General features: G+C 43.9%; 1 protein-coding gene across 4 annotated transcripts in view; it reads left to right on the top strand.

Moving 5' to 3' along the window:
• The window catches only part of adgrd1 (adhesion G protein-coupled receptor D1), a 56,848-nt gene that overhangs the window by 6,413 nt on the left and 23,946 nt on the right, over window positions 1-26,489 (top strand). For 2 of the 4 annotated variants that reach the window (XM_036527464.1, XM_036527462.1), the window contains 10 exons: window positions 106-363; window positions 5,946-6,013; window positions 7,079-7,237; window positions 7,744-7,803; window positions 8,497-8,617; window positions 9,282-9,389; window positions 11,874-11,949; window positions 13,719-13,860; window positions 25,628-25,701; window positions 26,344-26,467. In XM_036527464.1, coding sequence (XP_036383357.1) covers window positions 106-363; window positions 5,946-6,013; window positions 7,079-7,237; window positions 7,744-7,803; window positions 8,497-8,617; window positions 9,282-9,389; window positions 11,874-11,949; window positions 13,719-13,860; window positions 25,628-25,701; window positions 26,344-26,467 — 1,190 coding nt within the window. Of the gene's footprint in view, window positions 1-105; window positions 364-5,945; window positions 6,014-7,078; window positions 7,238-7,743; window positions 7,804-8,493; window positions 8,618-9,281; window positions 9,390-11,873; window positions 11,950-13,718; window positions 13,861-25,627; window positions 25,702-26,343; window positions 26,468-26,489 lie in introns of all 4 variants that reach the window. The other 2 variants (XM_036527463.1, XM_036527461.1) reach the window with 1 other exon arrangement.

The following is a 26,489-nucleotide window of genomic DNA, read 5'->3' as shown; positions in this document are numbered from 1 at the left end:
AGTGAAGCATCATAAGTGAAATGTCAATCTAGCTCTTTAAGCCTGTGGCGTCAATAAAATATATATAAAGAAACATTTTCTTGAGATTTATATTCTGTGTCATAGGGCCTTACTGGACCCACATCCTGTTTACATGGACACTGAAGGACGGCCTGAAAGTCTACGTCAACGGGACCTTCGATGTCAGCGACCCCCACGGCAGAGTGACCAAGAACTACGGGGACCCGTACCAAGAACTCGTCATCGGAACTGGCAACGAGGAGAACTACAAGCACTTCGTGACCGGGGCCTTCGATGAGTTCGTCATCTGGGAGAGGGCTCTCTCGCCAGACGAAATCTGGCAGTACTACAAGGCCGCGAAAGGTAAGGTGGCCCCCGGGAGAGAGGGAGGCCAAGCTCCAGGGCAGAGAGAAAAGCAGAAGTGGCCGCTTGTGTTTGCTGTTTGGGAAGGCTTGGGAAAGCTGTCTTTGTAGCGCTCTTTTTTTCATGACATTTTTGTGATGTTGATGATTTCCTCTCGTGTGATATGGACGTCATATGGATGTGTTTCGGCGAGGAGACAGCTATTCTGTAATTTCCTCTTGGAGCCCCGCCACATTCTGTCTGTGTGTATCACTGATAACAAGGCAATAAGCCGGGCAAATAACTCACATTTTAAAATACCTCTTTTGCAGACCTGTACAGCAGATGGAGATTAACTAATTTCTTATAGACCAAAAATGTGGCCTGAACTAACCCGTTATTTGATGTTGATTATTCTAAAATTATCATTGATTGCAAGGTGGTTGGAAGTTTGGACAAAATCTTAAGATATTGGTTAAATCTTTTTTTTTTTTCTTGATAGTGCCAAGAATGAAAACAATTGACTGTTGCAAAAGTTTACCTCTCATTTCAGAGGTCTTTTATTTTTACACCAGACATTACATCTCTAAATATCTCCTACATAAATCCTTCTTCTCCCTTGCATAAACCCTGCTCCTTAAAATAACCTTCTAGACTACAATACCATGGAAATATGAGCTACATATATGGGATGATGTGAGGAAGGGCATGAAGGTCATGGCTGCACGGAAAAGCTGATAAAAAGCATAATGTTTCCCAAACACATAGGAAAGATAACATTGACTGACTGTTGGTGATAAATTATTTTGAGGCATTTGGGTCAGTTCACATTGAATTGAATTGATTTATTGTTTTGTGGTGCCATGGGGTAAAACTGTCGAACTGAGCAGCGTGACCGAAACTTTAGTAAATATGAGGCAAGATAGAACAGGGCTGGTCAGAAAGGATAGAAATACTAAAACAGGAAGATGGATACACCTATGTGTGAAAGTACAGTATGTAGCCCTACACATAATGAAATGCACAGGAAATTGTAGGAACTAAAATTTCAGTGATGATATCTGGATTAAAATTCTGGGGGAAAATTAGAAATGAGAAAATGTAGGAATAGTGTAGACCACTGGGATCAGCGGTCGTAGCACTATGCTTTATTACAACATCAAAAAAGTCAGGATGGAAGCATGTTAATAATTACTTTAATTACTTTCTTACTTTTTATGTGAGACATTTGAAAACGTGCAATTTGAACAGGAAATTTACTTAGTGCCGATAGAGTTAAGACGTCGGGGTCGAGTGACCAAAGCATAGTCAAATTTGCCATATACCAGCAGGCATAAGCCACCTCCTCCAGTTCTAGAGCTTTATTTTTTTGGGTCAATTGAAATAAGATGAGGGAATTTAAGCATCATCAACTCAGTACAGCATCTGGACTGTAGAACTGCAAATGAGAAGTGGTGTGAAGAAATTATTCCTGACATGTAGTAGAATACTTGCCAAAAATGAGGGGAAAAGATGAGCACACTTGATTTCACAGCTGAGTGTCATTTTACAGCTTCTATGTCCTCAAATAAAGACAGAAAAGGGGCAAACAGAGCATCAGTGATTGTTTATATAGCTCCTTCGGTCATATACATCATATGAGGATGTTGGGTAGCCTCGGACTATTACACTCTAACTGTGCACTATGTTAGGATCAGAAAGCGTTTCACCTGAAGTGGTAAAATCTTGCCACCAACACTTCCAGGTGTGTGGGCTTGGAACAAGTACAAATAAGCAGTGATTACAATGGTTTCAAACCTCTACATGTAATTATTTGTGACATGAGAGCATTTAATATGAGATTTTACACTGCTAAATACACTTTAGACTGTAAGCAACATGACGAGCTTGGGTGTCATTAAAGTTCTTATGTACTAATGTTCTGAGCTTATGTTCCAAGACTTGTAATTGAAATTGTAACAAAGATGTTGATTCCTCATCACTTTGTGTTTGACTACTAATAAGGAGCATTGGCAAATCGATAGTGAGTCACACAGAAAAAGGCACTTTGGGGGAGGGACATGTGTTTTCCATACATGCTCTTGGAGGGGTCTCTTTCTGTGGTTTTTCAGTCTCCTCCAGGAAACCGTCAGGCATTAAAGTAAATAGTTTTTGTATTATCAAAAAAACAAGAGAAATTGGGTAGAAAGAAAGGAAACATTATTTTCTCTGGTCAAATATGAATAAAGTTCAACCTTTGAAACTATGCTTTGCCTGTTTAAAAATTCTTCTATGATAAATTTGTATGATGGGACACCCAGTGAGATGATTTATTTGTATTTAGAACAATTTAATTAATGGCCATTACCCAATAGTCACTAAAGCTTGTTGTATTTAAGGTGCTGTCAGTATTTTTGCTAATTTTCAACTTTGTGATGGCTTATCTCCTTTGCAGTGATTTTCTACCCCTTTCTAAGAGCAATAAAAGTAAGATAAGGAAGGTTAAATGAACATTATGGACTTTATGGTTTGTTTTGTCTTGAAATTAACCAATGCTGTCCATCAAATACTTTTACAAATTAACCAATGCTGTCCAACAAATACTACAGTGTCATGGTGGTCTGTGTACTATGCATTGGTTTGATTTAGTAGAGGAATAAATTAAATAATGTTGTCAGGATTAGTGCAAGTCTACTGATAGGTTATGTTATTTATCGCATTAATTGCCTACACAAATGTAGTGCTGTAGTAAAATATCTCAAGGCTAATTTCTTTCCAAGAATCATACGGCTCAGTTCAAGGATAACTGTAATGAGCTTTGTATGTAGCTCTGCGAAAGTGATTTAAGACTGTTATTATCTCAATACGGTACTTAAACAACATTGTAAACTTTGCTGTCAAAGAGGTAACGTGTTTAAATTTGTTCTTTAAGGGTATGGAGTGCATTGCACTAAGTTTAAAGCTGGCCTCAAGGAAAGTTATTCAGTAGATATGAATTTCCATACAATCAAAGTGTGAAGGTTGTATTTGATGTGGTTCTAGCGGTACTCTTATTTGGCTCGTATTAGTCTGATGAAGGGATTGTACTGTGAAGCTGCTCAATATCTTAAGTTTTCTAGATATTATTATATTAAGATTATACTGCCAATTTTCTGATTTCATGAGAAACTTTCCTGCATGGTAATTCTCACCTGCTGTTTGATTTCTGTTAGTTCAGTGTGGCTCACACCAGGTAAACCAATCTGTCAAGATGATATTAAAGCAATACTGTGTTTCCATAAAATCTCATGCGGATAGTTTACAAAACTGTTGCACTCAATCTTCCTGCCTTCAGTGTGTCAAAGCACAGGTAGACTTAAAGCAGGTAACAAGGTCCAGATTTCCGCATGACTTCACCTGTCGTGCACACACTGGTGATTAGAGAGGGGGGATTTTTAATGCGGTTTCTAACAGCTTACGGCATTAATGAGCTCGAGACGAGAGGCTGAATGATGGCTGGTGGAGTCGGTATCCTGGCACTGGGAAACAAACACTCCCAAACATAGCAGTCTACTGTAGGGCCCTGGTCTGCTGAATCTATCAGTGTAGGTATGCAGGTTGAGCACCGAACACACAGGGCAGAGGTCTGCCTCAGTGCTTAATTCACAGCAGTTAACCGCTCTCCTTGGAGTGGGCCAAATATAGATGTTTTTCTCTCGGGGGTCGAGCGCAAGTACAAATTAAGCAAGGAATCAAATAAATTTTGAAGAAATGTATGTGGCACACACAGGAATAGGCTCTTAATGTTAAAGAGGTAAGGGAAGGCGTCCGATTGCCAAAAATCGTTGTCTAAATTAAATAATTATTTTTCTTTTTTTTTTTTAAATCTTTTTTGTCAAGTGCAGGAGTCTTTGTAAATGTCCCTTTGCTATTTCAAGCAGGTCAATCTCAAAGGGGTCGTATAATATTACAGTAGTTACACTTTTACGTCATTAGAATAACAGAGCACTGAAGCTGGCAGTTTGATAAACGGCCTAAATATAGGAATGGACATTTTCGCTTGGTCTAATAAGGTCATATGGATGTGCCTGCTTTTTGGGAACAGATGTCTTTGTAAGGACAGGTCTCTCTGGAATCATTTTCACTGGGGAATGCTGCATTGTTTTTTAATCTTTTGAATCAAAGAGGAGCTTTATTAAGAGGGAAAGGTTTATTTTTTGTGGTGGCAGGGTTATGGGTAGAGGGGGCATTCCTGAAGTTCACTGTTATGACTAAAACAGATCATTTTGTCTATTACGACGTACTCTTTGAATGCAATCCTGGTATCAGGGGTGTGGTCAACACTGACTACACAACCCCTTGCCCAAGGATAAGACTCCCAGATAGGGCTTTGATTCTTTTCATACCCTGGCTGTGTAGCCATGTTTGATTGTGCAGTCTACCAAAACATGTGTTCTTATGAAGACCTGAAGCATTTGTTGACTTGATTTGTTGCTACCTTAAAGGACCCACTGCTAAATACGAAGCTGGGGTATATGGAGGACTGCAGATGTCACTTGTTGGAAGTGTTGGAGGGTAGGACAGAACGTAATGGCTGTTCTTGCCTAACACACAGTACCAAAGGTTTGGATGCACATTTCTTTATTTCTTTTTACCATTTTCCACATTTTAGAATAATAGCAAAGGCATCAAAACTATGAAACAACACAAATGGAATTATGCAGTGACCAAAAAAGTGTTATAAACAACTAAAAAATATCTTAGATTTTAGATTCTTCAAAATAGCCAAAAATATTTAATATTTTTTTTATATTTTATTTTAAGCATTTAAGCATAAGTCTTTAGATCAAAGTGTCTTTGAATGCATGTTTCTCATTATCTTAATCAGGTGTGTCCAAACCTTTGACTGGTACTGTAAAAGAAGTCAATCAGTCACATGAATCTCTTACTCTGTCATCCACACTACTTCTATGACCAAGTGTTACTGTATTTAATGATAAAAATGATAAAATGATAAAAAAGCACCAAATCAATTAATAAGTTGCAGTCTTGCCGAGGGATAGGGATGAAGGCCCACTGTTCCAGAGAACTTATACCTGACCGTTTGAGTTTAATCCAGGAGTGTGCTTTGCCCGAGGCAAACATGATGTTGCGCCCTCTCTCCTCCAGGCAAGATTTAAAGATAAGACACGGCACAGAGAGACGTTTCATTGGACGAGCACTCATTCTGGCTCTCATCATGACTTTCGCTCTGTGATGTTGACCATGTGTGCTCCCTTGACCTTCCAGGTTTTTAAAAAACGGTTGCGCTGAGGTCCAAGAGAGGACAGACGTATCACATTAGCCTACTAGCAGGTGGGGCTTGACATTCAGGAGAAAATGCATATTAAGGCCAGTGGTTGTCTGCATTCCTCTGCTTCTCTCTGGAAGAGGGGGCCCAGATTCAATCTTTTTTGTTTTTTTAATTCTTTTCTCCCACAACGCCTGAGTCCAGTGGTCACTAAAAGTGATGAAAATTGTGCAAGAAGTATGGCATGCTTAAACTCCTTACTCAAAATTATAGATAAAATGCGCTACATTTAGACTGAATCATGGCCTTTCCGTTTGGGATTAACAAATGTATTGTTTTTGTGTTTCTCCCCCAGGTGAAGCTGTGGTTGCTCCCACGACACCATATGTCCCAATCCCCACAACCTCTACAGAGAATACTCCTGTAAGTAATACTCCACCTAGTTTAAGGATTGATTTGCAGCACTGGATATTTACATAGCTTATCTTTTCCTAATGGAAATCTGTCTTTGTCTATCTGATGAATTGTACAGGGCATCCTTGTTCGTGGTATACCACAATATACCGACCTGTTTTGCTTTTTTTTTCTTTTTTCATTACGTAAGGAGAAAACATTGTAAAAAGTAAGATAAGAGAAGATATACAGCGTCATAAGATAAATGGTCACAAAGGCAGGTAAAACAGATAGGGGGAACAAATAGGAGCACTTAAACTGTCTCTGAAGGTCTGTATTCTATCCAGCAAATACTCTGGTGGATTAATTAGGTTTGTAAGGAAATTAGCTGCACTCAGTTAGTGACTAAGCAGACCCCTGAAATACATTTCTGGCAGAATTTGACTTGAATTAAGGTCACATGCTCAAACAATCAACTAAAATCCCAGGCTGATTAATTGGTCTAAAGCCAGGATAGGACACACAGCAGCTAGGCAGGAAGGGGGCTTGAGGCCCTGAGTTAAATTGCCATAAATACAAACAATTCATTTTTATGTAACGATTGTTTTCCTAAACAGTGCTCTCTAAGGAAATGGAAAAAAGAGCGGGTATTGACTGTGTACCGAGGGTCCAGCACTGTTTATGAAACAGCTGCTATGGAGCTGACTTTGAAAAAGTAAAGAGCAGGCTCTTCAGCAGCAGAGAATGCCTCTTTTGGTTTAGAGAGCTTAAAAGTTTCTCTTTGGAACTCATTGCTTCTGCTTTTTGTCTTCGAGTTTTATTACTCTACCTTTCTGCTAATGCTCTGTCGATGGAATTTTAACCACAAAGCTCTGTGAAATTGTAATATTTATTAATAGCATGTTATGAATTATTGCTTTGCGTGTTGCTTGCTTTAACCCCCCCCCCAAAGAAAAGGACACATTACTGTTAGACCAAAGTAAAAAGCTCAGCTCTGGCCTGGAGGCTGTGAAAGTGTGTGTACGTGTTGTTGGTGATTGAGGTGAGTTTGAATGTGATGCAGTGTTTTCCCCCCCTCTCCCAATGCTACTCCAGCATGCGCCCACTGAAACCTCACACTCCATCATCACCACCCTGCCAGAGGAGGCCCGGGTCTACGAGTCACCGGTACCCATGCCTGACTTCCTGGATTCTCTGTCCATCAGCTTGCCTAAAAAGAACATCACTCAGGATGCTGCCAACAACCTGACCCTGGTAATGATCATAAGCAAGCACGTAGATACTCTCTCAAACACACAGACACACAGACACACACACACACACTTGCTCTCTTCCTCTCACACACACTTTTGATACATAATCATACACACACATGCTCTCTCAAACATACACACAATATACATGTGCTCACACACACACACATACACACACACACACACTCACACACACTTTTGCTTTTTCACACATAGTCACACACACATGCTCTCTCTAAGAGATATACACAACATCCACACACCCACACCCACACACACACATATATGCACACTTGCTCTTTCTCTCATGCACACACTTTTCATACATAATCATACACACTCATGCTCTTTCTCAAACATACACACAATATACACATGCTCTCTCTCAATCATATACAAAACACACACATGCTCTCTCTCAAACGTATACACAACATGCTCACACATGCACACACACACGCAATCTGCCTGTAAGGTACCATGCTATCTTTTGCTTTTTCGCCGTAGGCCTTTCTGAAGAGTGTGGAAGAGGTCCTCTCCTCCCCAGGGTGGCCTGTCGTCGGGGAGGTAAATGAGTCCAAGTTGTGACTGGTGAAAAAGCTGGCTGTGGATTTTGGATGAGTGAGATGTGACCTCTGCTTGAAGCGCGAGCTGCCTCACATGTGAGCTCAACGCAAACAGATTTATGGACACGGGAATGCCTGCCGAGAGAGAAACATTCGAAAAGAGGCTGTGGTTTCAGTGTGATTAACACAATGAACAAGCTCAGTTGTTTTTACATGAGCAAACTCCAACCCAGATGTTTGAGCGCTTGACTGCATTCCAGCCAAACGACACAAGAAAAGCCAGAGCAGAATTTGACTAGTAGGAATAGCCAGCAAATGCACAGTAAACTCATATCATAATTTCTCTGCAACTAAAAAGTTCTCTTTTATATGTGTACATCTGCATGTATGTGTTCATTTATGGGGTAGCAGTGTAGCATAGTGGTAAGGTGTGGGACTTGTGACTGAAAGGTTGCCAGTTCGATTCCCGGCTGAGCCACTGCTGCTATTCCCTTGGGCATGGTGCTTACCCCAGAATTGCCTCAGTAAATATCCAGCTGTATAAAAGGGTAACGTAAAAATTGTAACCTATGTAAGTCGTAATGGATAAGAGCGTCTGCTAAATGGCAATAATGTAATGTAATGTACATTACTAACAGCTGTAATAGCGATGTCTGAGATTACAGCTCCTGACTGGTTTCTGTGTCCTCAGCAGTCGACCCCCATGGTAAGCGGGCTGATCGAGACAGTGGACAAAGTGATGGTCCACATGGTGTCCAACCTGGTGTCCAGCTCCCAGTCCATCATTTCTATTGGCGGGAAGTCCTCTGTGGCAGGTCAGCCGACATAAACTTCATCGCATGCACAAAAGTGACATGGAACTCCACTGCAGTAACTTTTGTGAAACTCGGAGAACATGCAGGAAGCTGTAATGAATTGCATTACCATACGCAATTGACAAAACAAGTTCACAAGATTGGAGCGGAAAACCCAACTTAAGAAGTGTCTCTGGCATTCAGATGAAAGATAAAAAATCAACAACCATTAACAGAAACCTCCCTTGGGTAATGTGTTTTTTTGACCCATGTTTGTTTATTTCTGGGAAACCATGCTTTTTTTCCCCTTACAAGTCAAAACTTTGATCCACCCGTTAATCACCAAACAGAACACTGATCTTCCCCTCCAGCTAGCACACAGCATTCCCATAATCTTGATTTCTGTGTGTGTCTTTCTGGCCACTAACCCCTCAATTAACATTTGCCCTGAACTTGACTTACAAATACGCACGAGTTTTCCTTTTTTTCAGTAAAGATGCAATTTTTCCCATTCATTTTGGTGATCGCTGAACTTACCAAACTGTGTCTGTGGAGGAAAAAAAAAGTAACATTTGCTTTTAATTGTTAAGTAAAGGTTAAGCAGTGATGTTGATTGAATCCAGGTGAAAGCACCATGTCAAAAACCCTCAGAATAACCTCTGCCCCCCCCCACTTTTCCCCGCAGATTACTCCCTGATGAAGATCCCACAGAACTACAACCTTCCACTGTACCGCTTCCCCACACAAGGAAAGAACTACATCTCTGTTCCTGGGGAGGCCTTTACTCAGAAGTGTGAGTGCTGACTTCCTGTTTCTCCTGCCCCTCACCTCGACTTCCCCACCCGTAGCCCTGAGTCACTGTAGATTCATTCACCCTCAACTGTGGTGCAAGCCGTGACATCCTCTGTAAATATGTGCATGTGGTGCATCAAAACATAGCTTGTTTTTTAATGGTTTCCCTGATCAGGATGCGAAGCTTTGATAATCTGCTCAAGAGGAGGAACAGCCAGAATGTTGGCTAAATTCACTTTCCTCATTAAATAACTTCCAGATCTCAATGTAAATCAGCACTACATGTTAGCACGTCACTGTCTTTGGGTGCGTTTCCAGGCAAACTCAGGCTTTTATTCAATCTGCACATGTGGGTAGCATAGGTGAAGAGAGAGATGATATGGAGGGGGTGGTTCTGCGAAGCCAGAACTAACTGTTGAGCCTTCCAGAGGTGTCGTGGGCCTCAACGAACTCAACGAAAACGCCAATGAAGGGAGGTGCCTGCTTGATAACCCCAATGATATACCGGCATCTACACGCATAATTGTTTTCTTGTAGCATAATGGTGCACGTTACCTTGTACATGTTACAGTGCCATTGGGATCGGTTGTCTTAGCTAAGCGCTTATCCTGTTTTTATGGTACGTTGTGTTGTAATATTAACTGATGTTGGCGGTCCCTGAAAATACTGAATAATGTTCAGGAAACAACAGCAATGCTGAAGAAAACGTAACTCTTGCCTAAATATGTCATAAAACGTAACAAAGTACAAAGCCTCTTGCGGTTACAATGGACAAAGGCCTCAGTGTAATTGGTCAGTTGTTTGTTAGCGTAAGGAAAAAACCCCTCTCTAACATGGAGGAAGGTGCTGGAATGCACGTCTCTCTTTCACGCATGCTGGAGAGAGGTCCTGTTCATTAGTTGGGGAGCTGGTAACCACACATAGCACTGTGCAATCCCCCGTCAGGGTTTACAGCAGCGCCGTGGCTCGTTTGTGTAACCTGGAACGATCTTCAGAGCATCCCCCCCCCACACACTGCATTCCCTCCCTCCCCAAAAAAGAACTGATGTAAAAATCACACTTTAAGAAGAAGGGGATTAAGAAAGAGAGAAGAGGGAGAGCAGAGAGAGAGAGCGCATAAGCAGAGAGAGAGAGAGAAAACTTTCAGCTACTTAACAGTCCCATCAGACAGGAATGTGCTCAAATAAGATTGACTCATTTATTTACTTTTTTTTTTTTTTTTTTGCTGAGGCCCTCCTTGTTAAAGTTTGTTTTAATGCAGAGGGCCAGTAATTACAGTGAGCATTAAAACTCTTGTTTGTTTGACTTTGCTCTCAGGTTGGATTCCCTTGGCTCCACCTGGCCTCCAAATCGCTCCTTGTTACTCCCAACATTTGAATGAACAATTTTAATAATCCATTAAAAGGCCATTATCAGAAATGGAATATAAATGTTGCCGCTGGTGAAATGCACCCAGTGTTTAAGATCTGAGCCTGGACACATGGTCCACTTCATTAAAGGCACCCAGTGGAGGTTTTATAACGCAATTAAGCACATGGAAAGCAGCAAGGTTTTTTTCTTGGTCCAAGGTAATTCCAAGGTTTTAAAAGATGTAGAAAGGTTCATACTTTTTTTGGGGGGGGGGGGGGGGGGGGGGGGGCAGTGGAGCGGGAGTGCTGAGCTAACCTCAGGAGATCTGTCAGCTAAATTTCCCTTCCACTTTTAGCTGATGACTCGATGACGTATTTCCATTTCTGAATGGTCACATGTTGTCACTTATCTAAGAATGTCCGGTTAATAGCAAACACAGCTTGATTTCACAATGCCTGAAATCATGATGGAATACTACAACGACAGCAATAATGATGATTTTAGGGCGCTACAATTTTCCTCTTTTTTACATTAACCTTAAATTTATATTTATTCATCTGGCAGACACTTTTATCCAAAGCAACTTACAAGTGAGGCAGAGTACAACATAAGCAAAAACCCATAAGGAGTCAACAATATTAGAAACGGTGCGTGACCAGGTTTCAATGGTTGGCCAGACAAGGTACAAGCTAGCTGGTAGAGCTAATGAGTGTGTTAAACCATTTTTAATTCACTGTTTATCATCCCCAGGGTTCTGAGGGTGTTATCGTTGTGTGTGCGTCAGAGCACTGTGTAAGTGGGAGCACCATGTTGGGGCATAGCCCCCCCCACCCCAGTGTCGTGCCGGGTTGTGTAAGCCGTGCCTGTTGTGGCCACGGGGTTGCATAATGTCCCATCAACACACGTGGCCCAGGGACATCCCCTCCCTCACACCTGGGTGCGAGCAAACAGCACTCCCATTAGTCTCTCAGTGCCAGCGCCCAGCAGCGGGGCAGCGCTAATGAATTTCCCCTCCTCGTGAGCGTTTTATCAGCGAGGCAAAAAAAAGAGCCACAAGTCACTCAGCCCCTCTACCGTCCGCCACCGTGCATTTGGTAAGGTTAACGTTTCTCTCTCTCTCTTCTGTTTCCCACAGCTCAAACCACCATCGTAGGCCTGTTCTACCACACCATGCACAACTACTACAAAGAGATCAGCCCTCAGAAAACCAAGTAAGTTTAGAGTCGTGTTAGTTGTGTTTAACACCCAGAGACCAGCAAATCTCGCCCTTGCATCTAAGTAACGATGAGTCTTTCACCTGGTCTGCATAACTAAATATGGTAATTAAGATGCTTAATGGCATTTCAAACTGCAAAGTTCTGTTAGAAAAGTGGATTGTCTATTGTACATTGTGCACGTTAGTGGCATCCCTGCTCAGGGCTCCTTCTAAGCTTTCCCGGAGCTGTCGGCAGGCAGCTCCAGCTGGAACAACTTCCTGTTCGCCTGGATCACAGTCACTGGTCCACCGGCAGCCCCCTGCTTCCCCTGGTACAGAGCACGCCTGGGGGCCTGTGTTTATCAGTTCCTCTTTCTCTCTCATTTCATCACTTGCCCTCCTCTCTGAGTCTGATCCACCCTGACGCTATCAGTGTCGGATGGATATGATAAATCCTGTATCTGGCAACCATCTCTCAAATTGTTCCCATTGCAGGAACTGGTGGGGGGGTGAGTTGAGTAACCTCTCCCTGCATATAAAATCACTTTGAAACCCAGTTATTGCACTGTGCCTCTCAGAATGCACAATGCTTGGCCATGACATTGGGAACATAACAGGCTCCACTTATATGGGGCGCATAACCTGAGGGTTTCAAAGTGATTTTATATGCAGGGAGGGGGTACTCAACTTATACTTCCAAAACGTAGCAATTCATGGTGGTCACTGAAGGAAACTGACCAGCTGAATGATTTGTCTTAATTTTGACTTAACTCACCAAGATAACTCCATATAATACCATAGCATCTTACAGCCTTTCCTTAACAATGAAGCAGTGTTATTGACGCTGCTTAATGCAGCAGTGCTGACAGAAAATGAATGTTTTTATTGGGGGGGTGACTCACCTCAACCAGGTAGAGAAGGGGGGCTTATTCAGCAAATTAAAATGAATGATCATTAGATGGCCACACAGCAAGAGTCTAGACAGGAATGGTGGATGAAATGCTGAGAGAACAGTCACTGTATCATAATTACACAGATATATGTGGGGTTCACATATTTTTTGGTTTAGATGTTCATGCGTTTCCTGTGAAAGAATCTGGAATGTCAGCGTTTTGAAGGGGTTTCTCACTCTTTGCTGGGAGGTCATTGACTTTCAGCCAAGGCTCAATAAACAATATGAAGGTAGCCTTCAAAACAGCCCAAACAAAAAACATACTAATGTAATTAGACCAAATTATCATGATAGGTTATAATATGTACCATCAGACTGCATTTACAATTTGGCAAAACTACAGTACTCAATTTAATCAATTTGTAACCTATAAGCTATTTGCTTAATTTCTTACTTTGAGCCACTTTACTAACCTTGAAAGCCCAATGTAGCCTGTTTCAGTGGAGGGGCTCCCTGCTTTTGTCTTTCTTTTCTGGGTCCTGTCTTAAAAAGTAGGATTATCATTGGATTAGTCAGTGATGACTTTTGTGTAACCACTAAAAAAAAGGCATGTATTGCATTTTGACAGTAAAGTCCTTTGATGATGGATGTTTCTCAATAACAGCACAAACTGAATACAGGGTGAAAATGTCCTGATGTTAGGGCGATGTTTTAACAAGTTAATGCCATTTACTCGTCGACCCAGAAATGAAGCGGGAGACACATTCTTTGCAGTCAGAATGATGAATGAAATGGCTGATGTATCAAAGTCCCACTCTCCTGCTACCGCACGGATCATAACACCACGTTACTGTTGGCGTACAGCTGATGCGTGGTCACTGTCACCTCTGCAGGATCAACGAGGCAACTGATTTCAAAGATCACAAGATCCAGGTCGCCAGTTTTCTCATCTCCCTGAAGGTGGAGCCGTCCCCTGCCCTCTCTGTAAACCTGTCAGGAGCCCCTCTCATAAAAATCGTCCTAACGCACCTCCTGGTAAGTACCGTTCTTGGGGAGAAAGCAGTCAGGGGTAGTGTAGTTTTATGGCTTTTGGGTTTGGCCCCTCCCACCTTCTCCCACGTTCCCTGTAGCTCCAGCTGAGAGACAGCTTTGGCTGGGAATTTGAGGCTGGTCCATGGGAATTTGACTGTGTTTCTTAAAAATTTCTCCCTTTCTCTCATCTGCTCTTTTTTCCAAGTTGTCAAAGGGATAATATTTCTCAAGGACAAAAGCCTTCTCTGTGTTTTAAGGCTCAGTCCAGTCCCTCGCTCCAGGACACAGGATGGAAATCTATTTTTAATTCCTCTGCCCTCCACACACATATTTTTTGTGCTCTGAAAACATGTCATCTGCTGGTAGAAAAAGCAATTAGCAACCTTTGAACCACGGACTTATTATTATTTTTTTAAGAGCATATTTCAGTTCACCGACAGCATTTTTATTTTGCTTTGATTGTCTTTAAGGCAGGGCTTTCAGGAGGGATGAGTGTATTTTGCCAGTTTTCCATGGGAAATGCATTTGAAACACTAAATGGAAGGCATTCGTGCAAGTGAGCCAAAAATATGCATATGGTGCTGGCTAATCTCTACCTTAGCTGAGATAGCAGCGCTCTATCGTCAACCTCCACAGCCGGAGGAGCCTCTAATCACTGCACATCACCAGAGGCGGAGGCTGAATTCTTGAAATGATTGAAGGAAATACTGGACCCACATTTTTTATGGAGAGTTAACATTACGGGGTTAAGCTAAAGGGCAATCCGACCAGACGCAAGGCTATAAAGTTATCGCAACGGGGAAAAAAAAAAAAAACGTGTGTCGTCTTTTTTGTACGGGCGGCTCACAGTTCATAGCGGATTCAGTCCGTTTCACTCCCTAAGAATGTGTCTCTCCTGCCACGAGAGCTTCCACAAGGCAGAAAATATTCACCAGCTATTAAAATGAATCGCCATCAAAAGGCTTTTTTTCTTGCTCCAGTAAAGACGCTCCGTACTGTTCAAATGAAAACCATGCCGGCTCCCCGAAACCATGGCAATGGGTTTTGTTTGCCTCCTTTTTTTTCCCTTGTGTGAGAAATGTTTACTTTGCAATTATCTGGCCTGATTCCTGTTAGATGATTACTGTGTTAGTTTTACCAGACACCACTCTCCTCTCTTTGAGGGCATGCCAGGGAAGAATCGCCCTCCTTAGGAGGGCTGGAGGCTGTGGGGGCTGGCTGGAGCGGGTCACCTGCAAACGACCCACATTATGATGAAAGCTACGATAGGCTGAAAGGCAAGAGAAGGACCCTCATTAACGACCGGCATGGGGCAAAGCATAGTCCTCATCACTAAAAAATCTGATGATGCGACTTGATTCTTCCTGGAGTGTTGTCGTTTTTGTTTTTGTTTTTTTCTTTTCAATAAGCCACACATAATGTTTCAGAATACGTTGTGCTCATAAAATAGATTGATTTGCAGTTGGCTTGACCTCCGCACTGATCTGAATGTTTAGGAGGAACGTTTTGGCAGCGGTGTCAGAAATGTTTTTTTTTTCTTGTGTTGGGTTTTTGTTAAAGCCATTGCATATTCAGGGTTTTACACCAAATTCTAAAACACAGCCAGGGGACAGAATTTTTGATATGGGTGTGAGCATATGCACATATACATTCATTGACAACGGAGTAACAAAAAATCACAATTCTGTAGTTTTGTCTTTAAGGGCAGAGAATGGTGGAATATTAGCCAAAACGGACTATTTTTGGAATTCCCAGCACTTTGGCACAGCAGGGTGCATACCAACCTCCAGACGGTGAGAAAAGGAGAACCACCGACACAGTGAGGGGGAGACCTTTCCAGTCTTTGTGTGTTCGGCTCTGTACCGTCTGCCCAAATCACAGGCACTTAGTCCCGTGCCCCTGCCCTCTACTGTGAGCAAAATGATTCATTTTGACCCCTTTTGCGATCCCAAAGGCCGCAAGCTTGAAAAGACAAATCCAGGCACTTCATTAAAGCCGAGGAGGGGCATTGTACCAGCGACACACCTCAGTCAGACATCCCATGCTTCTCAACCTTTTTAACCTCACCATGGTTACCAGAGCCTCCCACCATTTATAACGCAGAAGGACAACATGCCATCAATCTCGTGCTGTCTGCTCCATGGTCTTGAAATGGGGGGTCACTTGTGACCAGCATCCAGCTTATTTCAGAAGAAGGTGGCCCGAAAACTTCCAGGGAAGGTTTGTGATGAGACTGTCAAAGAAAAGCAAAATTCTAGCAAAATCTGTCAAGTTCCTTTCTCTAGATTTGTTTACTTGCAACTGAAATTCAGTTGGTGGTGTCCCAAGCTGCTGAGCTGGCCAGCCACCCAGTTCTTAAACTCATTGGAACCGATTAGCACTGCATCTGGTCACCACAGAGGGATCTGGGTGATTTGTGGCTGTCCCAGGAGTGGTCAAACACATAACTGGTCTATACATTTAGCCAGCTGTCACCCCTTTTAGCAGAGTGATACCGCGGAGTGACACTGCTAAGCGCCTCACCTCATGTGAGCCTCAATCTGATCAGAAGGCGATGTCTTTGGGTGGTATCGGTGAAGTCAAAGACAATGCAGTTCGCTCCGCTGAGTGATCCGAAATCTAATCCAGAGAGGCGTTATCAGGTCTGTCTGAGTTCTGGGAGCTTTCTCACGGCATTCTCCTGGGGTGTTGATTGGACCCTGGCTCCAATGGTGATTTATTGCCCTGAAATGGGTGTGTGCGCTTGTTTATGTGTGTGTGTGTGTGTGTGTGTGTGTGTGTGTGTATTTTGGGGGGATAGGGCTCACAGTTAAACATTAATACATATATAAATACAAGCTGGTGCCTCTGCACTCAAAGCCTTAGAGAAGAGGTATGAGGTGAAGAAATGGAAAGAGTGATTTCAACAAGGAATGCCTGTGTTGCTTAGTGTCAAAAACGAACAGATTAAAAAAAAAAAGATTTTGACAAGCAGGGACTTGCTTTAAAGCCTTATAAAGCTTTCTTTTGCATGCAGGTTTCATAAGAAAGGCGCTTGGAAGTAGCAGATGGTGCATGTAGGAGTTCAGGTGAACTGTCTCTTGAAGAAACAGATATGATGTTAAGGATAGTTCATAATTTCTTTTGGATTCTTAACTGTTTAGAGTTTCTTAATGTGGGTGGTAAGACTACTCATTGGGGGCAGTAAGGTCAAAAGAGGTTGGAGGAGGTGGGGTGGTCACGGTAATAAGGAGGGCATTTCACCCTGGCTATCAAAAACATTCTCAAAATGTTTATTGGGTTCTATATTTAATCTGCAACAATTTGTGGATCTCGCAAAGTTTTTTGGTCTTTATTATACTAAAAATATAGCAAGGCATCCAATGTAGATATGCTGTTCTGTGACAGCTGATTCCGGAAGCTTTTTACTGAAACAGATCTTATTATTAAAACTCACACACACACACACACACACACACACACACACACACGCACACGCACACACACGCATAGGCACACAAACACATCTGAATCATTATGTCATATGATGGCTAGCATAGATGATATGATGTGAATATAAAGGGAGGGAGCAATCTGTTAGCTGAGGTCTGAGTTTTGACACTGGTGTTTATGAGAAAGAAGCGTCCAAACTGGATCGATTTCCAGCCCACTTGCAGTTGATTTCAGAAAAAGAAGTCACAGAGAAAAGTTGTTAAATGTAGTGAAAAAATAACTAGATTGGCAACAGAACCTTGGGTAGTCCTACCCCTTCCTTTCCTTTGCTTTCTGGGTGTCCACCTGTCAGGCGGCGAGGAATCAGCCAATCATATGAAGGCATGTGGCACGTTCCAGGCCATGCTCCCCTACTTACCAGCTGGTGCGGCCCTGTAGCTGGTGGACCATAGAGGCACAGGTGGGAGGGATTTAGGAGCTTAAAGAATTTCACTCCCAGAAAGGTTTTTGATTCCATCATGCAATTCTGTCAGAAAAAAACTGACACACTGCAACTTGAAAAGAAGCAGTGTGTAAAAACAAGTATTCTGAAAGCTTTTTACTACTGGGGTGCTGTAAGGTCATTTTAAGTGGGCATTGTTGAGAAACCAGATTAAAGAGCATTGGTTTAGAGGCTTACTAACTACTAATTACTGCAGTATTCACAATAACTTTATGATCATGGTGCCAGTCGTTCTTACAAGTCAGCCTTAAACCACACTCTAAAGGCTGTTGTAAACTGTTAGGACTGTAGGTGACCAGATGGCCAGCTCCAAAAATCTGCCACATCTGGCATGGGTTGGTCATGAGCAGACATAGTCAGCAGCTGTCTCCCCTGATACATGCTGGATCTTGGTCAGCTGTCAACAAGTAGGCTTTGAGGGCTGAGCCAATCAGAGAGCAGGAGGACCGTTCGAGCTTCCACGCGAAGCAAAAAAAAAAAAAAAATTACAAAAAAGCTGCAAGCAGTGTTTTCAGCACTCACGATCCAAAAATGAGCGGAAGCACTATTGCAAGCACCCGTCCTAAAAATAAGTCTAAGCAAATTTGCAGGTCTTGTACGTGCCGGCGTACGATCACGAGCAAATGGTTGGGCTGGTGTTTTAAATTACGGAATTAAACTGACCTGTTTTTGAGCTAACTTCTAACAACTCTTCCATTAACAGCTTTTCCCTTCCTGCAATCACAATTACCTACATCTGTTGACTCCGGGGTGTGAAGTATGTGCAAAGTTTGACCTGAACTGGTGCCCTTACCCTGGATTGCGGAGGTGAGAGCAAAGAGGCTGACTCTTTGCTTTCATGAGTGTTCATTTTGTTCTTCTCAGGCTGAGTGGATTCGGGAAGGTATATGTCACTCCGGTGGGTCTGCTTTGTTTTGTGCCATAAAGAATGGTGATAAAATCCAGACAATCCTTAGGTCTGGCTAGATGGGGGCCGTCAGGTCGATGTAAAGAAGGCTTAATCTTGACTGAATGTCTATTGTCATCCTTACAAAGACATTCCAGGGTGGATGTGATTGGCTGGAGCAGCAGCAGCAGCAGCAGGGGAGAGTAAGTACAGAAATGGGGTAGAGGAGAAGCTTGGAAGAATTAATAAAAACGGAAAAAAAATCAATCAACAGGTATACTGTTTTTGTTACGCGTTGATGGTTGAAAAAAGAGCTGTAACTAAACTCCCATTTTTTTTCCCTGTTTTCTTTAACAAGCAAGCCAAAGTTAGTATCAGTCATTTTTACCACAATAATAACCAGTCTTTATTGCCAGGGGCTTTTTATAACTCCCAGAACACACCCAAATCCTGTGGGTAAGGCGCTCTCTCACTTCAGCCAGCAAGCTGATCAATTGCAGATGGAGGCCTGGCTTTCCCAATGTAGCCTTTGCCAGGAACTCTCTCTGAGAACACCCCCCTCTCTCTTTCGCTCTCACTCACTCTCACTCTCACTCTCACTCTTCCTCTCCACATTCTTCTCCACTTTTCTCTCTCATCTTTCTCATCTTTCATTCTCATCTCTCTGTCATGTCTCTCTCTCCCTGCCTCCTTGGTGGTGGCTTGTGCAATTGAACAGAGAGCAATAGGCAGCGTGACTGCCAGTCCTTCACCACTTTCGCCCACAAATGCTGGGGGGTTAAGGGCCACTCGCCATCGATGCATTAACCCCCATGCCATTCACAAAACGGGCAAGTGTGACAGCTTTACAGGCTGCAATTACGGCTCCCCTGTTATTTTTGGGAGAGTTACCCACTTATTAAAAATAGCATGGAATATGCAGAGGTTTCTTTTACGACCTCCAACAAAACCAACAGAAGAGAAATACAAAAAATGTGCTAATCGTTTCCTGAGAAAGAGAGAAAAAAAAGATGATGATGGCAGATGAATACAATTTGCCATTGCATATTAGTGCTTCCTTGCTCATGACCGAATGGTATGTTTCTGATGCGGCTGTGGAGATTCAGATGTGGTCCATGACATGTCACGTGGCTGCTAACAGCGCCAGGAATTCTGGGATTCTGTACATTAAATTCTCTGTCCCCTAAGTTAAGTTCTGTGAGCCTCTGACACGTATTTGGTATTTCTAAAATGTCCTTTCCTCTTCTGAAATGCAGAGACTGCAGCATTTCCTGAAATCTCAAAAATGCAATTTCCTGCCCACCCCCCCGAGTTCTGCCTAGTTACATGTAACTGACAACAGAGCAAGACTGACTTTCTCAATGCTCTGAAAAGCACACCCAAGCATTGCTCATAGTGAAGGATCCCTTCTTGTGTGTACGGCGTTCAATATCTCTATTATATGGTTTTCTCACTGGAGCGCCTGTCCTGTTTACGGAGCGAAGGAGTTTGAGATCTCTTGACGTTGTTGAGAGGAAAAGACGGCCTTACGACAGTTTTGCCTCGTTTTCCTCCCACATGTCTTTCACCGCGCCTTTTTTACTGTTTTCTCAGCCTTACCTACGAGGCCCCGCTCAAGCCACAGCTGTGCGGGCTTACATTTCCCTGGACGCCATGACCTCACCCGGGCCGGTGAGTTCTGTCCAGATCGGCCCCCTCGCACGTACGCGCGTTTCGGGACCCCCCCCCCCCCCCACCTCTGGACCCCAAAATGTAGCAGGGGGTTCCGTGTCACTCCAAGTCAATTTGGTGCAGACCCCCTGCTCTGAAACGCATGCCCTGCCCTTGAGGACCCGTAACAGGTCCCTAATGAGTCCCTGGTGGGGGATGTGTCGAGAAGCCTCCGCAATGATAACCTGACTGTTGTTTCTTTGGTCTGAGTCTGCTGCTCCGTGTCGCGTTTCACTACACCTCTGTGCTCAGGTCCCCGAAGCAGAGCAATAAAACCTTTCCTTTTATAGCTCATTTTAAACTGCAGAAAACGTCTCTTTCGGGGAGGTGCATGTGTTTTCACTTTTCCGAATGTCAGATGATGCGGCCCTGTACGCCATCGCCTGTTTACGCGTTTCCGATCTCCCGCGTACAGAGAAGAAAGGAAACTTCATTTGTTGTTCAGATGAGACTTCGTCATTTTGTTTTTCCACTTTATGGCGTGTGTTTATTTCGCCACAAGTTCCCTGACTATGTTCAGAGGAGGAAATGTCTCTAATTACATGTGTCTTGAGTGGCGATGCTTGCTAATGCATTGTGCTGGGAATGCGGATGATAAAACAATGTTTCACTGGAGGGAGGACAACTCTCTCTCTTCTCTCTCTCTCTCTCTCTCTCTCGCTCTCCCTTTCTCTCTCTCTCTTTCTCTCTCCCTCTCTTTCTTCTCTCTCTCCCACATTCATCCGGGGACAAAAATGAAAACTCTGCAAATTACAGCCCTGTCTTTTTCGCGTCTTTAATTAGAGGACGTAGCACATAGCATGTGGAGACAGCAAAAGGACACAGCTGTGCTCCTTTATTTATTTTTACGTTTATCTCTGCTTCATCGTGTTCAGGAGACGCTTCCAAAGGCCTTTTCAAATTTAGGCCAGCTGCGCGCTTTATTTAGATGGCGGGGGTTCTGAAAATACGCCCGACCTCAGTGTGGTCGACCGGCGTGCCTCACGGCAGCCGCAGGCTGCATGTCCAGTCCAGGGGGGAGTATTAGCACCGGACCAAGAGAGAGGAAGTCCTGAGGGGAGCCAGATTACTGTCGGCCACCGTCACCCCACCACCCCCCACACCCCAAAAACCACCTCTCAATGGAGAATGCTGGAGATCTTGGTTTGTAGTACCCCAAAAAAAGTACATTCTCAGGTGGCGTGCTGCTGTTGTACCCTTAAGCAATTCACTGAATGTCCAGCTGTATAAATGGATGATGCTGAACCGAGCTATTTAAGATATGTAACGGCTGGATGTGGGTGTCTGTTAGAAAAATAAATGACGTAAATAATGTACAATAACAAATGATCTGGTAATTATGATGATGATAGCTTGCACTTCTGTACATATATCCTTTCACAAATCCCATGGCAGCTATTTTGACTCAAAGCACATCAGCTGATCTAGAGATGGAGGGGTGTATTTAGCCAGTAAAAGTGGAGGATGATTAGATGGCCAGACAGAGATCCGACAGGTACTTCTGTCAGGAGTCCAGGGAACCTCCTACTCTTTGCAATGAGTGTCATGGGATACATGACTACAGTGAGTCAGGACATCGGTTTCACATTCCAGCTGAAAGATATATACAATATCAGACAACTTTATATAGTTGTTTCCCTCGTTTGAAGCCCAGATGGTTGTACTTTCCATACTTGGCTGTGACCCCACTGGAGTACCCTATTTCCCAACTCATTTTACTCCCGCAGACCCCTCCCTCTTCCCTTACACCTTGTTAACAAGAATCATAGTGATGTTTTTAGACTTGTAATGAGATGAGATACCCGTGACATAAATATAAAAAATAGTCAGATATGATGTATGAATGAGACAGAATGTTCAGACCTCCTTTAAGGTCACCTGCTTGCTTTTTGCCATGTCTGAGAGAGGTGGGGCTGGTTGTTCAGGGCTGGGATTAAACAGCCTGAAGAAACTGAGGCCTTAGGAACTGAAAGGCATAGAACGTGCTATGATCTACACAGGGACTTTTATAGTTGACAGCCATAACAGGGGTCTGAAAAGTGGCAATGGTGAGGCGCAAAGACAATAGATTACAGATAAATTACCAGCAGTACAATGCAGAGGAGATTTAGGCGGGTGGTTTTGTTGCCCCCGCGAACATTCCACCCATGATGTGCCATTCCATTACCATCATGCTCAGCGTCCTCTCTGTGAAAAGAACCGGCAGCGCGCGGCTTTGCTCTGAGATTATAGGAGCAGACATACAGTATCAGCGCTGGAGCGTTTTCAGCCAGTTGGCAGCGGCCGCTGGCGAGGGCCATTCCTGCGTGCTGACGAGAGACGGAGAGACGACTCTGCAGCTAATTACTAATGCATGCCGCACATTCTCTGCCGCGCTGGGCCTGAAAAATCTCCCCGAAGTGACATTAAGCAACGGGCAGCTATGTGATAGTCAAGTAGGTATGAAGTCATCACAACTGACGGCCATCCCGTGCCCGGCTGAAATGAGTGACATCATCGTTTAACCCGTGCAGCGCCGGCTGAGAAGCAGTGAAAAACAACCACTTGCTGTGACCCGGGGCGGTTGTACGCTTGTACCTCCGATCCATGGTTTTTCAGTCCTGTTGGACTCATACTCCTACAGGTTTCTGCTTCACTCGAGCACCTTTCCTTGTAATTAAGCCCGACTGTAAACTTAATCGAGCGCATGAATAGCATCATGTCTGAGACTGTGAGTGATGCAGCGGGAGAGGGCGTACCTCCCTCTCCACCCCCCTGAGCTGTTACTGAGTGTAATGAGCTCTGAGGAGTTGATCACCCCCCCCCCCCACCCCCTCCCCTCTTCTCCCTTTTTCTCTGACGGAGGTTTGAAGTCATTTCCAAGTCCTTTCCGTAGGACCTCTGTTGTTAATAAACTCCTGGAGCAGGCAACGCTTCCCTGGCAAGAGGCAGAGACAAAGGGCAGTGGAGAACAGTAACACGCAGAACTGGATCAACTTTCATTCAAATGGCGAAAGGGGGGATTCTGGGCTCTGTTCGGTCTCGTAGATCCGTGTTCGCTGGGATGTGGAAATGTCAGACGCGCCGAGAGCCTTCGCTGCCACGGCATTGGCATTTTATGACGCCTCTCAGCCCCGCCACGCCGTGACAAACGACTTTGTGATGGGTCTCTGACACGTTTGGTCCCTCGTTGGTTTTTGTTTTGGAATGCTTGCGGTCTGGATGAGCAAAATCAGTCGTTCCCACAATGACACCCCTCAAGGGTTTCAGCGAAAAAACAAAGGTGTCGATGGGCATGTTTTGTCGCGGATGCTGTGATTTCTTGTCCTCCGTCACGAAATGCTCAGTGTTTACTCCTCCATCTGTTTGTATTTAGCCATGACAAGAGACCTGAAGTTATTAAGTCCCACGGGGCCCTTGTGAAACTGCCCAGAGAGTCCCTCGCACCTCTTTAAAGAGGGCCTTTGCTGGGCTGACAACGCGCGTGTGTGTATAACTCGCGGAGTCTGTACTGGGGCTACATCTGTAGGCACAAATCGCACGCTTACGACACAGCGTCTGTCCAGGAGTGCAGAGCGCAGACACCATGTGACGTGGGGCGCGGGTGCGGTGGGGTGTGGGTGGGTGGGGGGGGGGGGTTGCTCTGTAAAGGCGGGGCCGCAGACATGACGACGAGGCATCCCGCTGTTGCTGCCCGCACCCCTCGCCCCCTCTCACTTTTTCCAGCAGAAGAAGGTAATAGAGACCGCCTCACATTGCGCTTAATCCAATTTCTCAATTAAGACATTGTGAATATAAAGAGGGAAAAAAAATGGAAAACGGGGCAGCCTAATACGCCAGCCCTTTGAAAATCCTGTTTTTGTTCAGAAATTGGAGCAGGAGAGTCAAGAGATTTAACCCAAAACCTGGGCCAAGCCCTAATTACCACGTTCACATTCTTTCAACCACTAGCTCACTGTCCCAGGGGGAGTCCAAATCAGATTTAAAGGAATTACATGGAAAAAGTGAGTTATAGTCAAATGAAATGCTCTAAGACAGTAGGGAGTCTCGCTACAATGGCACACAATGCAATAATCACCTTTCAGAAAGCGCAGGATACGCCACTCTCGCTTATGATCCGTTTAAAGGCGATGGCCGCGTTAGATGTTTATTGGTCTCACGGCAGCCGTTGAGCAATACCAGTTAATTTCGAGAAAGTAAAGGGGTGCGTTCTTTTATTCGTCCGAAGCTAAAAAGGGCCATGACTTAAGTGGGGCTAAGAAAAGAGCCAAACTGTCTTGTTAGCACAGGGAAGGCTGGGGGGGGGGGGGGGGGAGCGCAGTGGGGGGAGTGTAGTGAGGCAAGAGTCTCCCAGTGGCCAAGAGTGTCTCCCTTTGATTTGTGGGACACCACTAAAGCGTACCATTTGCAGGCCCCTTTGGATGATTTGCTGCTGTTTCGTCCCCACCCCGCAACTCCACACAGTTAACGTGCTACTCGTCAAACGTAGGGTCAATGCAAGGCCTCAGGACCACGCTTAGGAAGCACACAGAGCTACAGATCAACTATAATTAACCTGATTTTCACAGAACCCCCCCCCCCACCAATCCCACCCCACCCAAGAACAAAATTTCGCCCATCGATCCTTTCAGCAAATCGTTAATTCGGTTAAATCCACCGCGGAACTGCGGGGACATCTTGCGTTTGCTCCAAACCATTTCTGAATTGCTTAAATTGAGATAATTACTTGCTCAAAGTGAAATGGTTCCTGGGGTTAATTACGCTGCCTTAGTGTAATGTGAGCAGGAAGACCACCACGGACCATGGCCGTGGTTAACAGAGACACAGTTTGACAATTAGAGGTGTCAACATCATTATCTGCACCATTACCATTGTGCCTACAGACTCACAGTGTTTTCAGCGAGAAACCTTTGGAGGCAAAACTATCCCAGCCTTTAGCACCAAGGAATTTTTTTTTTCTCCACAGAAAGTATCACATTTTTGTGTCCTGAAATTTTTCATTGTTGGAGGTGGTTTTGTAAATGATATTTCATCAGAAGGCTTCATAAAAGCTACAACAGGGTGACTTCACCCTGAAGAAAAAAGAAGATGAATAACCACTGCATAAAGCCTTTTTTATTGCAACGATGGGATGGAAACTAATGGAAATAATGTAAGCAACGAATGAAAACTTGTGTCTGGAAAGAGCTTTGAAGTATGCTTCCATTTGCATAAGTAGACCAAAAAATAGCAAAATCATAACATATATTTCCTATTTACAGAATAAGGAACAGTACAGTCTCGCCTCAAACCGCAGCAACAAAGTCTTCCTCTACTGCGCCTTCCTGGACTACAGGTTAGTTCTCACGGGGGCTTATCTCACAAAAGGAAGTGATATAGTTATAATGATCATGTAAAAAGCAATAGATGATACAATGACATTATCACATGGATCGAAGTAAGCCAAGGGTGTTCACTGAAAGGATAAAACTTTTGAATCATGACTGATTGGGAAGTATACATTAATCTTAATACAAATATGGACTTTGGCCTGTTTCGCACATGGCTATCTGTCTTCCACATGATCCAGGGAAGATCCTGCACATCTTTAACTCAGTAATGGGTCTCCAGACCTTGTGTTCGGGGAAGCAATAACCTAAGAGAGCTAATTCAATTCTGACAAAAAGAGCTCTTTTTATTCCTCTTTTAAAACACTATAATTCACTAAATGTTGCTGTGTGCATTTTGGTGGGGGAAAGCGCTCCATCACTTCCCCCCATGTGGGCCGTGAAAACAATTCCAAAAATATGACACGCTTATGAAATATCACAGGCAGATATTCTTCCCCCGTGAAAATCTTCTTCTGTAAAAAACGTGGAAGATATCTGACCCTCATTAGTCGGTCTTGGAGAGGCCTCGTTTGCTCGGGGGCCTGCATCTGGAAGTCTTAGACGCGCAGGCGTGAACTGAGCCAAGCTGTCTGTGTGCCGTCCGTCAGCAACAAGGAAGGCGTGTGGTCCAACGAGGGCTGTGTCCGGTCCGAGGGGAACCTGTCCTACTCCGTCTGTCTGTGCAACCACCTCACCAACTTCGCCATCCTCATGCAAGTGGTGCCGCTGGAGGTAAGAGCTTCTCTCGTCCCCG

The sequence above is a fragment of the Megalops cyprinoides genome, chromosome 4 (genome assembly GCF_013368585.1).
Source record: "Megalops cyprinoides isolate fMegCyp1 chromosome 4, fMegCyp1.pri, whole genome shotgun sequence".
Taxonomy (NCBI): Eukaryota; Metazoa; Chordata; class Actinopteri; order Elopiformes; family Megalopidae; genus Megalops; species Megalops cyprinoides.
The sequence above is the reverse complement of the archived record's forward strand: the minus strand, read 5'-3'. Positions and strand labels throughout refer to the sequence as shown.